Source organism: Pituophis catenifer, unplaced genomic scaffold, assembly GCF_029215685.1.
Source record: "Pituophis catenifer annectens isolate HBS135680 unplaced genomic scaffold, rPitCat1.0.hap2 SCAF_1, whole genome shotgun sequence".
Lineage (NCBI taxonomy): Eukaryota > Metazoa > Chordata > Lepidosauria > Squamata > Colubridae > Pituophis > Pituophis catenifer.
Window position 1 is genome coordinate 246,245,889 of NW_027256881.1, and position 15,267 is coordinate 246,261,155.

Below are 15,267 nucleotides of genomic sequence, written 5' to 3' on the forward strand. Positions count from 1 at the left end.
TTCAATGCAGGTATACCTCTGTTTTTTAAGGTAGCAGTTTCTCCAGCTTCTTCAATCCCGATGATATATCATGCTCCTTATTCATGCATAATGCAAACTATATTCTACATTTCCTTATATAAGAAACAAAAATATACTTTTTCAATGTATTAGTTTTGTATTCAAGCTGAATATATCTGGATGATGTATCATCTGATTTTAGAATTCATATACATTATTATTATTCAAGGGAAGCAGGGTGAATGAATGCAGCTCTTTGCTCATTTGTCTTTAGAAATGCAGAACAAGATTGTGTATGTGTGAGTGTATGAGTGTGTGTGTATGCGTGTGTGTGTGAGAGAGAGAGAGAGAGAAAGAGATATTATCCATTAAATATTACTTCAGACAAACAATTGTTTGGAGATAATGTTTTCTTCAAAAATACATATCGGTACTCTCTTTTCCAGATGGCCATCAGCATATAAAGGAAAAAATATCAGAATATAGGTAGTACTCACTTAACAAGGGTAATTGGGACTGGCAACGTTGTTGCTAAGCGATGCAGTCTTAAACACGAAGTAGTGTGACCACTCAAAGGATGGCAGCTGTGGCAGTCCCAGTTGCTGGCCTTAGGCAGATCTCACGCAGTTGTAGCATCCCACAGCCACATTGTCATCATTTGCAAACTCTTGCCAGCTTCCTCATTGACTTTGCTTATTGAAAGTCAGCAGAGAAGATTGCAAATGGTGATCACGTGATCATGGGTCATTGTAATAGGTGAAATTAGAAGGACCCATCATAAGTCCATCTCAGTCAGTGCCATCATAAATTTGAACAGTCACTGAACAAATGGTCATTCAACAAAAGCTGTCTGCAATAGGGGCAAGATTCAGAATGCTAAAAATCTATATCATATTATTCTCATTCTTTTAGGCTCTCTTCTTGTTCTTCATTGTTTGCAGTTTTGTGTATATCTGCATCTTGTGACCAAGATCCTATAATGGGATCATAATGTCACAGATCTGCAAAGCCTGTAGATATCTACTTATTATTACTATTTGCAGTTTTCTAGGATAAAGCATCAAATGTCTATTCTTTTTAAAAGTTTTAGTGCAAGGTCAGCAACAATAATACTTTGTAAAGAAAACATAAGCATAAGATACAAAATGTAGCATTAGGGGGAAAAAAAAACTAGAATGTAAAGATAAAATTTGGAAAGAAACAGCTCAAAAGTTCTTGTTTGGACCTATGATTTCCCTGAATAAAATGTCTATCCTCTTTGCATTATCTAAGCTCTGTTTTTAGGTGTATATGCGTGCTATGATGTAAGTTACTTTTAAAAAGTGCTTTAGATATATGACGGAATGGCAAGAGTTAAAAGGACCATGTATGAGATGCAGCAATGTGTAAAGAGTTTAAATGATTTTGGTCTCTATCAGGGTCCTCGTCCTCTCTGTTAAATTTAGAAAATAAATAGAGGGGACACTGAGTTTTACCATTCCAAGACATTTGAGCCATTTCATAACCTTGCTAAGTTGACTGCATTATCTCTGCATAAAGACCCTCCCAGAAAACGTGTGGACTCTCCAATGCTGAACAGACATGGCAAGCGGAGACCAGAGAGGAAGTCCATGGAGGTTCTAAGTGTGACCGATGGAGGGTCTCCGGTTCCTGCCCGCAGAGCAATTGAAATGGCGCAGCATGGACAGAGGTAGGTGGTCCCATAACAAACAAGAAGAAGATCGTACACGCCATTGAGAAACCACAGGAGCTGGTATAGTGGCTCAGTCATTTTTATCAGCATCAGGCCAGGTTTTTTTTGCAAGAAAGAGAAATTAATCACAAAAAGCCTCTTTGCTTGTTATTGTGTTTTCTTTCTTAATCTTTTGTTTCTAACAAGCATTCAAACCACTGCTAGGGAGAAATTTATAACAGAAACCATGTAAAGGTTTCATAGACTACGTAAACACAAACAACATGGAAATGCTGTTTATTCATAATTTTGATTCCTTTTATAGTTCAATGAACTATAAAAGGATTAAGGTTAGGATTTTTTACCCTCTAATGAAATATACTAGCCACTTGTTGAACTGAAAATCAAATGGTAAAGAAAAAGTTCCTAAAAGTTATACATTCAGATATTTATGGTCATTTTTGTTGTGCTTTGACTAGGATCACGTTGCAGAAATTAAACGAAATCTCATATGGATATGCTACATAGAAATGTTTTAAGAGACTCTGTTTTTAAACATTTTTAAGCACCCATCTTTTGGTTCTTTGCAGCATAAATTCATGGTCTCAAATATTAGCTTTATGCAGGAAGAATGTTATTATCTAGAAACTTATTTCAGCTGCTAAACAGAAAGCACGACTGCTTTAACAATTCCCAGAAACTCTATATTATGCAGTTCCGTAAGGTTTACCTAGGTGGTTCTTTGCTAAATATTGTGATTTTAATTCTAATGAACAACAAATATCAAAAAAGGAAAACATATTGTTTTCTTGCAGAAAATGTCATGATGCATGTAGACCACTTTTTCCACAATACGTTAAGTTGCAATGCTGAGCTATTATTCAGTTACAACCACTGACATCTTGTCGTAGTCCTAGACCATCCTGTACATGAAAGATTTGACATATCCCCAAATAATCCAGGATTAGCATGCAAGGTTTCAGAATTTAAATACCACCAATTTGTTGTTTCTTCATTACCATACTCTGTATGTGAATCAGGTATTTAAAATAGATCAAGATAGGAATAACCAACCAAGAAAGGAAATCTAAGCTGGGGAGAGTATTTTTGCCAAATTCTAAGGTTATCTTACATTTATTGTGATGTATGGTACCAGTGACTTTAACATTTTGATTTGTGTCACATTCCAAAGTTGCATATTTTACTAACCTCAATCATTTTTAACAAAATTATTTTTCTTTATATATAGTTATTTTAATGGTGAAAAGCATTGTAGCGGAAATCTGTGGATTTACTCTGGATTAGTGAGATCTTTTATAAAGTAATGTTTTCTGAAACACTGCATAAAATGACATGACAACCGGACATCATACAGTCCGGTTCCATGCTATAACAACTGGCAAGAGCCACAATGCACATGTGAAATATAGGTAGGCAAAGCAGAAAATATAAAAAAGAAATTCATAATTTCATGGTGCTGTTGCACAGTATCCTGTGCCTCTGTGTATTTCTTATGCCGCTTCATCCTCAAGTAACAAACACAGAAGTGTGTTCATTCATGCTGAGTATAAGCTTGTTCCTTAACACAAAGTCCACCAAATGAGAAAAGAAACATATGGACGTAGAGTCTACTATGAATTTCCATGTAACCTCTGGAAATCATTTTGAAGAGGATAGTGCTACCTGGAAGAGCATTACTTTCAATGAGTAGCTATGCTACCATTTCCCCAAACAATTTGGACATTGTAATACTGTGATCAAGGGACCAGAGAGGGGGAGATCTCAAACTGAGAATTTTCATGGTCCTTACAAAACCACTATATGTAGGATTTATTGTTGGAAGCCACACCAGTTAAAGTGACTGAAATGCAGTATGATCTGTTCCTGGTCTATATCAGTAGGTTGTTGCATAAGTAAATTGAAGAACATGAGGGGAACATCGCCCTCTCCTACTAAATGAATACCCTTACAAAATCATGAGTGCATTTTGTTAACAAATTCACTTTCAGCACCATTTTCCTATGTTTTAAGTAGTTTCTTTGGAGCGTGCATTCATAGGTCACAGTGAAACTGGACAATTATTAATGGCCTCTGCAAAGAGATCAAGCCTTATTTAGAAGTAGTTGTGGATAAGTAGCTATTTATTTTTGTGAAAAGCATGCCAAAAAATAAACCTAAAGCTGCCCACCAGCATAATTTCGTCTCGAATTTGCTCATGTCCATCTCTGCTTAAAAAACGTTACCATGCATTGTCTTCCTGAGATGTATTAAATCGAGTATATGTTGGTTTCAGCAGTTGCCATTCCAAATGTCCTGTGAAGATAATATATATATATATATCTTCTTTTAAAACCTTGTATTATCTGACAGTTCACACATTCCATGCCTCTTCCCTTTCTATTCATGATACCCAGGAAGTTTTGCCTGTGAAAAAGATGAATGCCTTGAAATCAACTTGGTTTTCAATTTTTTTCTACCAATAATCTTGCTTCCTCCGTTTGCTGTTTTACTTATTGTAAATTTCATTTCCTTTTATTCCTTCTCTTGTGAGGACTTTGGTACTTTCGGTTGTTCTTGTTCCATAATCTAAACTCAGCTTCTCATTTTCCCCATGGTACATTAATGCCGTCGCAGCTGCTATTTTCATGGTACATTTTCCTGTCACAGAATTTTTTTTCAGCCCAAAGATTGCTGTAAAAGGCTCAAGGCTTTATGTTAGATCAAACAAAACATTATGAACTGAAAGGAGGGGGGGAAAAGTGCTTCCATCAACAAACTGACATCCTTTTCTTCCTGACTTCTTTACACTGATTACTGAAAAGACAGCTACCTGATACTAGGATCTGTTTTTCTCCATCTGACCCACCTGTAGGTTTCAGGCCTGCCATTTTTCTTTTGAGGGCTTGAAATATTTATGGCTTTTCTTTGCAGATTAATGGCAGCAAGTGAAAGGATTAGTGGGAACAAGTTATGTACTGAGGAGGCTACTTTGAATGGCCAAGCTGGATCTGCATTCTTCAGATCTTGTTCAACATAGTAGCTTCCTTGAAAATTGGCATATCTCATCACCATGTCTCTGATAAATATGGTTCAGGTTTGAGCCAGCATTTACGTGGTAATTGATGTTTGGAGAGGCCATGTGCAAGAATGGTTTGTATGTAGTGACCCTTATCTCACATCTCATATCAACAAGATTAGTAGAATTTTAGTTTACTCCTTCACTGGAAAAAATTAGCCTCTCCAGTAACCCAGATGCTACACCCTTCTATGCAAGGAGCTCTTAAAACCTTCCAGTATCAGCACAGAACTGGGAAAGCAATGTAGTTCTCCATTCCAGATATTTTTTGGAAGGGAGGGGGGTAACTTTGGGTGGGTGGAACTGCGTCAGGTGAACCTCATATGAATGTCCACATCAGTAACTCTTTTTTCTCACTTTGTTCCTGCCATAGTAAAACAATGTTCAGTAAAAGCCTGGATATCTGTGAAGCCAATCCCACATTCAGCAAAGAAGAAAGGTATAAAACACCAACAATCTGTTCCTCTCCTTTATCTCACTTCTATTCTTAAAGATGCAGTACTTCCCTTTTCTGCTGGGGATACATTTGATTTCATTCTTTGGAAAAAAATAACTCAAGTCAGCGATTAATTCACCTTCACATTATAGCATATATTTTGGCCTAACAGTCTCCAGATATTGTCTGTATGGTTTATGTCTATGCTGTAAGATTCCAAGATCAAGCAAAACACACTAGAACTGAGGTACATTATGAACTAAAAGGGGAAAAAATGCTTCCATCAACAAATGACAAGCAAAAGAGGATAGGGAATCAGAACAGGTAGTCCTCGTTTAGCAACTGCCTTATACAGTGACCATTTACAGTTACGTGAAAAAATAACTTTGGGACTAATCCTCACATTTATGGCCTCTGCAGATCTGTAAATCAAAGGAAAGCTAAATACAGTCATAGTTTCAATTAGCAACCACTTCGCTTAATGACCGAATTGCTGATCCCAGTTGGGACAAGATGAGCCTGTAAGATCAGCTTCCTCCATTCCACTAAGCTCCCTTTATACTTCTGCTATTGCCCTTCTTCCTTGCATATTGGCAATTAAAGTCAAATTTGACCCTAGTGAACCATTTAACCAACCTCAAATAAGTTTCATTTGACTCTTATGTCTGGGATACAGAGAATATGTTAGCTTATCTCCTTGATGTTTAAGAATAAGCTTTGAACTTTGAAGATCAAGCTTTCTGTCAGATAATGATGGTTAATTGGTTCTTTTCTTTCATAGACAGCTTTAGTATGGGGTCACTCCACATTTTGCTGTTTCAAAGAGGCAGAGATTCTTAATTGGAAAACACTTAATAATATATTAACAGGAAGGATTTCAGCAAATATATGACATCTTGTAGCAACCCATTTTTTTCCTCTCTCGGCTACTGAAGATTTCATTGTAATTTTTAAAATTGTTGATATTTTTAGGGTCTTTCAATTATGGTAAGGAACTCTTCCAGCATTAATATTTTAAAAACCATGCATACATTTAGCCAGATATGGGATCCAATTAACATGCCCATAAAATCATGCTCTGAGTTTAACCAATCATCTCAACAGCTTTTTCTATAGTCTGAGAAAGTTCTAAGTTAGCCTATGTTCTTTCAAGTCTGCCCTTTGAATATAGAACATACAGTCGAAATCAAACAAACAAAGTGTGTATATTGCACTTCTATTTTTTTAAACCAAGAAATGTTTTAAAACTACATAGTCATAAGCTGCTTCAGGAGTGATACTATGTTCAGTCCTGTATTGCAATTAAAGCTTCTAACCTAGAAGCTCTTAAGTTTACTCTGTGCATCAATTTACCTACACAGGGAGAAAGAGAAAATATTTCCATCATAGTCATAGGCTAATGCAGCCAATATGCAACGTAGAGGAAAAAGGAACAGCAGGAATACCATACAATACAAGTATTGTAGGATTCTTTAAAATGTTTAAATCACCTCATGGTGTCTTTTTTTTGGTAATGTTTACAGCTGACCTGAGAATTATATTAGCATTTTTATTTTATATTGAGATTGGAAATGATGATTTGAATATATTGTAGGGGCAAGATTTGGAGCCTTTTTGTCGCAATGCTGTACTAAATCTAATATGAAGTGAACTTGTGCAAATCCTAGTTCACTTTAAATTCACCCCGAAATGCTTTGTAAGATCATTCCATTAACTTTCTGAAAGTTATAACAGCTTCCTATTTTTAAAGAAGTGGGGAGAGGAATTTTGCCTCTCAGCAGATGGGATGGTCTGGCAACAAGCAAGGCACTCTGTTTTATGAGGAAAGGAGGGTTGTTGCCAAGATCTCATAAACCGTTCATAAGCTGGGGAGAAATAATGAGCTGCTGTTTGATGTGATATTCATCAGAGAATTCCTAAGCATTGTTGCAAGAGCCAGATACTTGATGCAAATTTCAGCCCATAGTGATTGTAGTACAATAGGATTTTGAAAGCCTAACTATATGCTCAGAGTTCTTGCCAGACAGATCACAGTGCTAACCCACCACCCTTGTGGTTATTCCCCCCCCCCCTTCCTCTTGCTGAAAAATCCTTTGTTGTAGTAACCAGCAAAAACCCTTTTCACAAATAGCCTTTTTCTCAGAAAGGCTCCAACATTAGCACATTTGCCACTACCCTAAAATGGGTCCTTATCAATGTCTCTTTGTTATCCAAAGCACTGATAAGCTTCCAGGACAATTTCTTGTGAGCACTGGCTCTCAAATAGTGGAGAGAGGGCCTACTTTATAAGGATTGGTAATATATTTTAAAATAGACTACATAGTTTCATAGAAAAGAAAAAGCTAAAAAGTAAGCATCCTTTTTAAATACAGAAATATGGAAAAGGATTGATGATCTTCAAGTTTATCTTGAATTCTGGAGACTTTGTAGACACATAGACACAGTTTTCTTGGGTACAGAAGTAAAAGTGGTTTGCTATAATCTTGTTTTTCAATTTCCCTGGCTGGATTGAAATTTTGGGATTTCCATTAGTCTTCTACCCAAGTACTAACCAACCAGTTAGCTTCCGAGCCCTGATCAGATCAATAAGGTGCTGGAACCTAATGAAAACCATAAGAACAAAGCAAGCATTTTTTGAAAAAAATGTGTTTGGTTTTGTGTACCTTGATGAAAGAGTTGTTAAGGGAACAACCACAGAAAAGTAAGCTAAAGAATTACAGGGCTAATTGTAAGAAAGAAACCTCAACTGAAATATTATCTACTGAATCAGAACCCTGAAATGGTACCTGCTCAGTGTCTTAATTTTTCTCTCCCTTTTGGTTCATTTTTAAGAGGAATACTGCATCTTTAAGAATCCTGACTTCCTAGATGCACACAATTGTTTTGATAGCTGAGGCCACTTTTCTTTCTGCCCCCTTTTTTCCTATTTCTTCTCTCATTTTTGTATTTTTTTTCTTTTACTCTCATTGTTGCATTCTTTTCAGTGTCATTCTCGTTTTTGTTTCTCTCTCTTAACCTTGCGTTATTTTTCTCTTCATTTTGCATTTTTTTCTCTCTCTCAATTTTATGTTTCCTTCCTTCCTTCTGGATCTTTTAGTGCTTCTTCTATATCTGGGTTGCTGCGGCTCAGTAGTTCACATGCTTTAATTCTTTAGGAAATGCACATATCTGCGCTGCTAGGTTTTTGTTTTGGGGAATTATTTTTATTTAAATAAAACTCATTTTGCTTCTTTCTATCCCTCATTGTCAATTTGATGTCCATTCGCATTGTTAAAGCACTTCCTGACTTTCTCTTTCTGGAAAACTCATTAAGATTCTTTTAAGCATTTGTATGTCCATGTTAACTATCTGTATATTTTTATTTACTTTCCCTGCATTGCTTATGTCTGCATATGTGGAGACATATGGTCATCGGTGTAAATGAATTTCTAGAGAATATAATAATTTACTTAGAACATTAGTTGTTAATGCTTCAATACTATGATAGCCAATGTAGCTCTTTTTATACTCCAAAAGTAAGTAGCTTTGTAGCAAAATACTTAAAACTTGAAATGATACACTTTGGGTTAAAAATGCACTTTGGGTTAAAAATGTGAAATGAAGTGTTATATGACCATTGGCAGTAATAGTCAAATAAGTATGAGTTAATAAGATGAAGTATGGCATTTAAAAAAGATTAGTCCCACCTCAAATAAATATCTGCAAGTTTTCAGGAGAGTAGAATATATAACATTGGAGCCTTTCATCTATTTGATTGGTGAGTAAGACATTATTTTAAATATGGTACCCATGCAAAATATACTCATTGTATATTCAAATGAATATGGAACTAGAAGTGCACACTCCAGAATATGTTTTTACCTCTAAATCATGCCCGCATATTTTCAGGGCAGTGATTTCTCTTAATGGTGTATCACTATATCTAATCTTATTGTATATTTGCACATACAAGCAAAGCCACCTGTTGTGCAGGCCATGGTTTCTGAATATAATATGATCTCATCATGTGCTGGAAAACATAAAATCAATAGTAATAATAATACCTGGGGCCTATGGATCGTATTTCTAACATTGATAGATGCTCCAGCATGTATCAAATTCAAGGATTATGCTTTATTACAGTATCAAATTGCATAAAGTCAAGGTAACTATTTTCAGAAACTCCAGTTCTAGGAAAATATTCCATTAGTGCATGTGGCTCTTAAACCAGAGACAACGTGTGGGGTAAGCTGCTTCAAAATTATTAAATCCTATATATTCAAGAGCCAAGGTGGCGCAGTGGTTAGAGTGCTGTACTGCAGCTACTTCAGCAGATCAGCAGATCAAATCTCACCGGCTCAAGGTTGACTCAGCCTTCCATCCTTCCGAGGTGGGTAAAATGAGGAGCCAGATTGTTGGGGGTAATATGCTATTTAGTATACTGTCGATTGTTGTAAGCCGCCCAGAGTCCTCAGAGAGTGGGCGGCATAGAAATATGATTAATAAATAAATAAATAAATAAAAGCTTAGAGAGGAATGAGGGGATCACAATTACTGTCCACAGTAAAAGTGGACAGTTCTTAACTCAGTTAAGAAAGTGATATGAACTGATAGTTATGCAATTTGGTGCTATTTATCTAATTTACTATCATGAAACAAAACTCATGATTAATGTATTCTGAATAATAATATTTTTCACAAAAAGAATTTGTGCCCTTCATGGACCACACTTGACCATATGCTAGGAATATGCCAAGGATTGTATGCCAGGGAAATGGTCACTAATAGCAGGCAAGACTGAGAAATAATAATACAAGGCAAAGGGGGGGGGGAGAAAGGACATCTAATTGAAATTTAAATTAAATCCAGTTATGCAGGTGTACTTTATTGTGGTCTGTGACATTTGATAAAAAGATATAAAACAGCATAAAAAAATTAAAACGCTAATATTATGACAATATTTTCCCACATAAAGTACTGGTGTCTGTAAGAAATTTTGCAACTGCTCTGAAGAGGTTAAAGCTCCAGAGTCATTTAGAGTTGAGTGGTATTAATGGATGGATGGATGGATGGATGGATGGATGGATGGATGGATGGATGGAATTAAATTAATAAAATCATCCCCAGAACAAATGAAATTATTCTTATATGGAGTCATCACAGGTTCCTATAGAAAAGACCTTAAAGAACATGTTCCTTCAAATCACAGGAGCACATTCATTCTACCAAAGGGATAGTATTATGGCAGGCAATATATTAAAGGGGGCAAAAGAGAGACTTTAAAGTGTGTTAGATAGATAATCTGAATTGGTAATTGGCTGGCTTGGTTCCCGCTTATATCTGACCAATATGAGTGAGTTAGATTGGCCTGAAGGGCTGCACTTGCTATTAAATTGCAGCTCTAGATTTCAATAGCCCCATGATCAAAAAAGTATAATGTTTGCCTTTGCAGATCACTGATGCAGTTAATATTACTCTCTATAGGTTCTGTCACAATAAAATTACAAAAATCAGATGTCCAAACTGAGCTGTTCTAAGAATCTACATTCAAGGCTTTTGAAGCTTCATATCAGTGTGGATTCTCAGTCTCTGCACCCCTGACACCAACCAAAAATCTATATTTCCAGTTGACATTTATCCATAAAATAGAGATATGATTATAATTATATTTCTCTCCTATATATCATAATCTCATGTTAGTCTCTATATAATGTCAAATGCACACGTAAGACGTTCACAAGTTTCATGTAATTTGTTTACTTATTTAATTAAACAAACAAAACAACAAAACAAACATACCAGTTGTATAAAATTTACACAATTTACCCAATTCATATAAACCTATTGAGATTCCCATATTGCAAAGATCTGATAGTGATAGTACTTGCAAAAATCCTTGATAATTCTTTGAGAAATATCTAGAGACCTATCATTTAAGCTAAAAAGTCATTCTCCATTTTATGTTTTAATATGTGATGTAATAACATCTCAGATTATCACTGGTAGTATCTACATTTAACATCATTTTCTGATAAATGTCTTGCTGTGAATACATGCAACAGGATATCATGTTTGTATGACATATGCGTGTGTATGTATGTATATATGCATATATGTGTGTGTGAGTGTGTGTGTGTGTTTAGATCAGTGTTGACTCGTGGTATCTACCTGGATAAGTCTCAGCCGTTTTCTTGGTGAGATTTTTAGAAATGGTTCACTATTACCTGCTTCCTTGAAAGAAAAAAACTGGCCCATAGTTACCCATCTGGCTTCCTGCAATATCAAACTGATGCTCTCATACCCTGCCTAGGGGAAAATACAAAAATGTGTGTGTTTCTATGTATTCTTCATTTTCGTATTCTTCCCTGTGTGCATTGTCAGTTTTAACTTTGTATCTAATTCTCCTAGGATCATATCAGTATTACACACAAATATTTTCCCCAGTATAAAGAATTGACTCATTTATATAAGTAAATAAATAACAACTGTTAAAACTAAATTTATTTCAAACTAAGAAAATAAATGGGGAAGAGATCTGTATCAGAAATACTTAAGGAATGTAATTTCTTAAACCTACAAGAAGTTACTTTTATCTCAAAGTGCTTAGTTTGGCTCAATGTCCTATCTTACCATCTCTTGTATATAGCTCTTGTAAGGATAAAAAAGAATGAAAGCCCATATCAGGTTACAGCCTCCTAAAGGACCAGAAAGGAAGAGCTGGGATGCCCTCGAACACTGATGTCAAACTGGCGGCCTGTAGGCCAGATGCATCACATGCAGGCCATGCTCCGCAAAGGGAACACACATCGTGATACGTCACTTGATGGCAACGTGATGCAGAGAGTTTGACACACATGCCCTAGAGCAAGAGTGTCAAACTCGATTTCATTGAGGGCCACCTCAGGGTTGTGTTTGACCTTGGGGGGCCGTGGGAGGTGTGGCCAGGGTGGGCATGACCAGCTCAACATCACATGTGTTGGGGGCACCTGTGGTGGCCCTCTGCCAGTGAAAACAGGCTTCCGAGCTCCATTTTCAACTGCAATGGCCTCCTGCAACCCTCTGCCAGCGAAAACAGGGCTCCGTTTTCACTGGCAGAGGCACCACGGGTGGGTCCTTCACTATTTCCAGGGCAGCCCCACAGGTCAGATCTAAGCACCCCGCAGGCCAGATCCGGCCCCTGGGCCTTGAGTTTGACACCTCTGACCTAGAGCAATCACCCCTATTTTATGTTCTGTTTCTCATTTGTGAATTAAATTTCAGGATTTCTTTACACTTTCCATTTTGCACAGGTAGAATCAATGTATTATATGTTACAATAAATGTGCAAAAAGTGTGTGTCTTTATGCCTGGTATTTGAATCATCCTCTATAGAAATTTTGTTAGATGGTGGGTGGGGTACACAAGGAGAAAATGGTTAGTTATCCTAGCTGAAAGTAAACTGATAATCTAATATTAAAACATTTAAATGAGAAAAGTGCAGTGAAATTACAATATAGGGATAAACACTTAATATCCAAGCAGGGTTAGTTCATACCAAAGACAACCATTTCTGCTTCTGCTATTATTTCCAACTTGGTAGTAGTAAAATAAAGAAATGGGCAGAAATATAAGTTGTTCAAATTATAATCAGTGCCAATGCTCCTCTTACCACATTTATTTCAGCATATAGTTTATTATCTTCATGTAGCATTCCAACAGAGAAAGTAATTTTTATAATCCGTGACTTTATTTTAATAAAACTATTGGACTCTAGCCCACAAGTCAGGAAGAAGTAAGAGCTGTATTAGGAATTTAAGATATAACATGTTTGGAATTATTAGACGAGTATCAAATGAGATATGGAGAGCCATGCTACACTGCACATCTTGTATTCATAAAGAAACTTCCCATGCTGCATCCTCTGTTATAACTTTGTTTACTGGGCACGCATTGTCATTCAGGTGTGTTTGTCTTAATGATCAACACATTTAATATTACATCAGTTACAGGCATACAGATTGGAAAAAGAGATTTCCAAAACCGATCTTTCTAGGGTAGAAAAAAAAATTGAAGAGCAAATTGTGGGGAGATCCTCATCTGTGTTTGATAAATACAGTAGAACTTGCTATATGTAAACAAACAATATGCTTTCAAAAAAGCAATCAATCCAAAATGAACTTTCAGCTTAGAGCATACAAGCTATATTTATTTATTTATTTTACACTAACTCTACTTGCCCCGATTTCAAAAATTACAAGCAGCATGGGAATTTTGTGTATTATAAAACTCTCCCTTCCCATAAGAATTCCCCAATCACACATTCATCAGCAAGAGATGCTTATGGCAAAGAAATTATGACCATGAACAATACTCCAAACAGTATTTCACTCTGCTTTTCATACTCTTTTCTCCACCTGTTTCCATTTCCCTTTCTTTTTTCTTCTTCTCCTTTTATTTCCTTCTGCCAAGGATGACGAGTGCTGACACCTTGGGGTAAGCTCCAGTTTTCAATTATACCTGTTGTAGAATCTTTTCTCATTTGGGGGGAAAGATTTCTTGCAATGATCCCAGTGTAAACGTTCATTATTGTGCAATCAAAAATATTTCAGGAAGAAATATTTTAGTACAATGCTTTGATGGAAGGGGGAGGGCGTGCCCACAGGAGTGTGTACTTCCTTGCCTTGACGTTGTATTTATCTTATTGATTGTGGAATAAGAGAAAATTAAATGTGAAGTCTTGTAATAGCAAAAGCATTTAGGCTTATATATCTCCCCATGATGCTTTATAGCACTCTTTGGGTAATTTAGAATGTACGCATTATTTGCATATTGCCCCCAACAGTCCGGGTTCTCATGTCACCAACCTCGGAAGGATGGAAGGCTGAGCCAACCTTGAAGCAGTCAGGATTGAACTCCAGGCTGTGGGCAGAGTTTGCCTGCATTACTGCACTACTACTACTGTGGTACCAGAGCTTGTACAAATTTTTGAAAGCTAGCGCCAATTGGAGGAAGGCACCTGAAGTCTGGAAAGAGCAGAAAAGTATTATTTATAAGTCATCTTATTTAGCAGAACAATATAGTCCCTTCTCATGAAATCATATAAGTAAGAGTTAGAAATAATCTTGAAAGTCATCTTGTCCAACTCTTTGTATATTTGCTAAAGGAATATACTACTGTATCATCCCCAACAAATGATTATCAGCCTGTCTTCATATATTTCCAGTGATTGTGATCTCATCACCTCATAGTACAGTGTGTTTCATTGTTGAACAGCTCCTACCCTTAAAAAATCTTTCTGAGGTCCAATTAAAACCTGTTTCCATGTAATTAAATCCACTGATTCTTCTGGAACAGCACTGCTTTCTACATGATAGCCCTTTAGATGGTTGGAGAATTATCACATCTTCTCTAGCTAAATATAACAGTTAATCATAGGGGTTTTTTTCTTTCATATCCCTTATTTTTGATTGCTTTGCTTTGCTTTAATTGATCAGAGCATGGCCTCATTTGTCAGTGTATATCTAAAATGCACTGTCCAGAACTAGATGCAATGTTCTAATTGTAATATGACTAATGCAGAATAGAGAGCAACTATGAGTTTTCTTGACCTTGAGATTACATTTCTGATGATGCAATTTAGGTTTGCATTTGCTTTTTTTGCATATTTTTTTTTTTTTTTTTGCAAAAGAATAATTCTGGAATCTATTCTTGAAACTCCAAAGTAAAAGCTCTTTTGACAGATTTGGTCCTTTTTAATCATGTTCCTTCATTTCTCTGTCTCCTCCATCTTTCCCCTCTTCTCGTCTTCTGGAAGACTTCTTGATATACCATATAGTCCCTCTCCAAATGTTTCTTGTATTCAGTCCATTCTCCCTGATAAATAGGGAGTGAGAGATGAACAGGTTTACTTCTAGCTCCAGCACTCACATCTTCTCTTTCAGGAGGGTCAGCATATATAAGACTTGGTGTTTTGCCAAAGGGAACAACTATGACATACCTTCTATAAGTCCCAACAGCAGCTCTCAGATGAACAAAGAAGAAAGAAATGAAAACTTCTCACTTCCCGTGGAATTTCATACACATCCATATGAAGCACCCTTACAAAGCACCTGAATTGTTCGCTCT

At 36.3% G+C, this 15,267-nt stretch overlaps 1 protein-coding gene across 1 annotated transcript in view; it reads left to right on the plus strand.

Moving 5' to 3' along the window:
* BRSK2 (BR serine/threonine kinase 2) overlaps window positions 1–15,267 on the plus strand; it is a 453,493-nt gene that overhangs the window by 375,363 nt on the left and 62,863 nt on the right. The window contains exon 12 of the mRNA XM_070957404.1: window positions 1,540–1,690. Within this exon, the coding sequence (XP_070813505.1) occupies window positions 1,540–1,690 (151 nt within the window). The remainder of the gene's footprint in view (window positions 1–1,539; window positions 1,691–15,267) is intronic.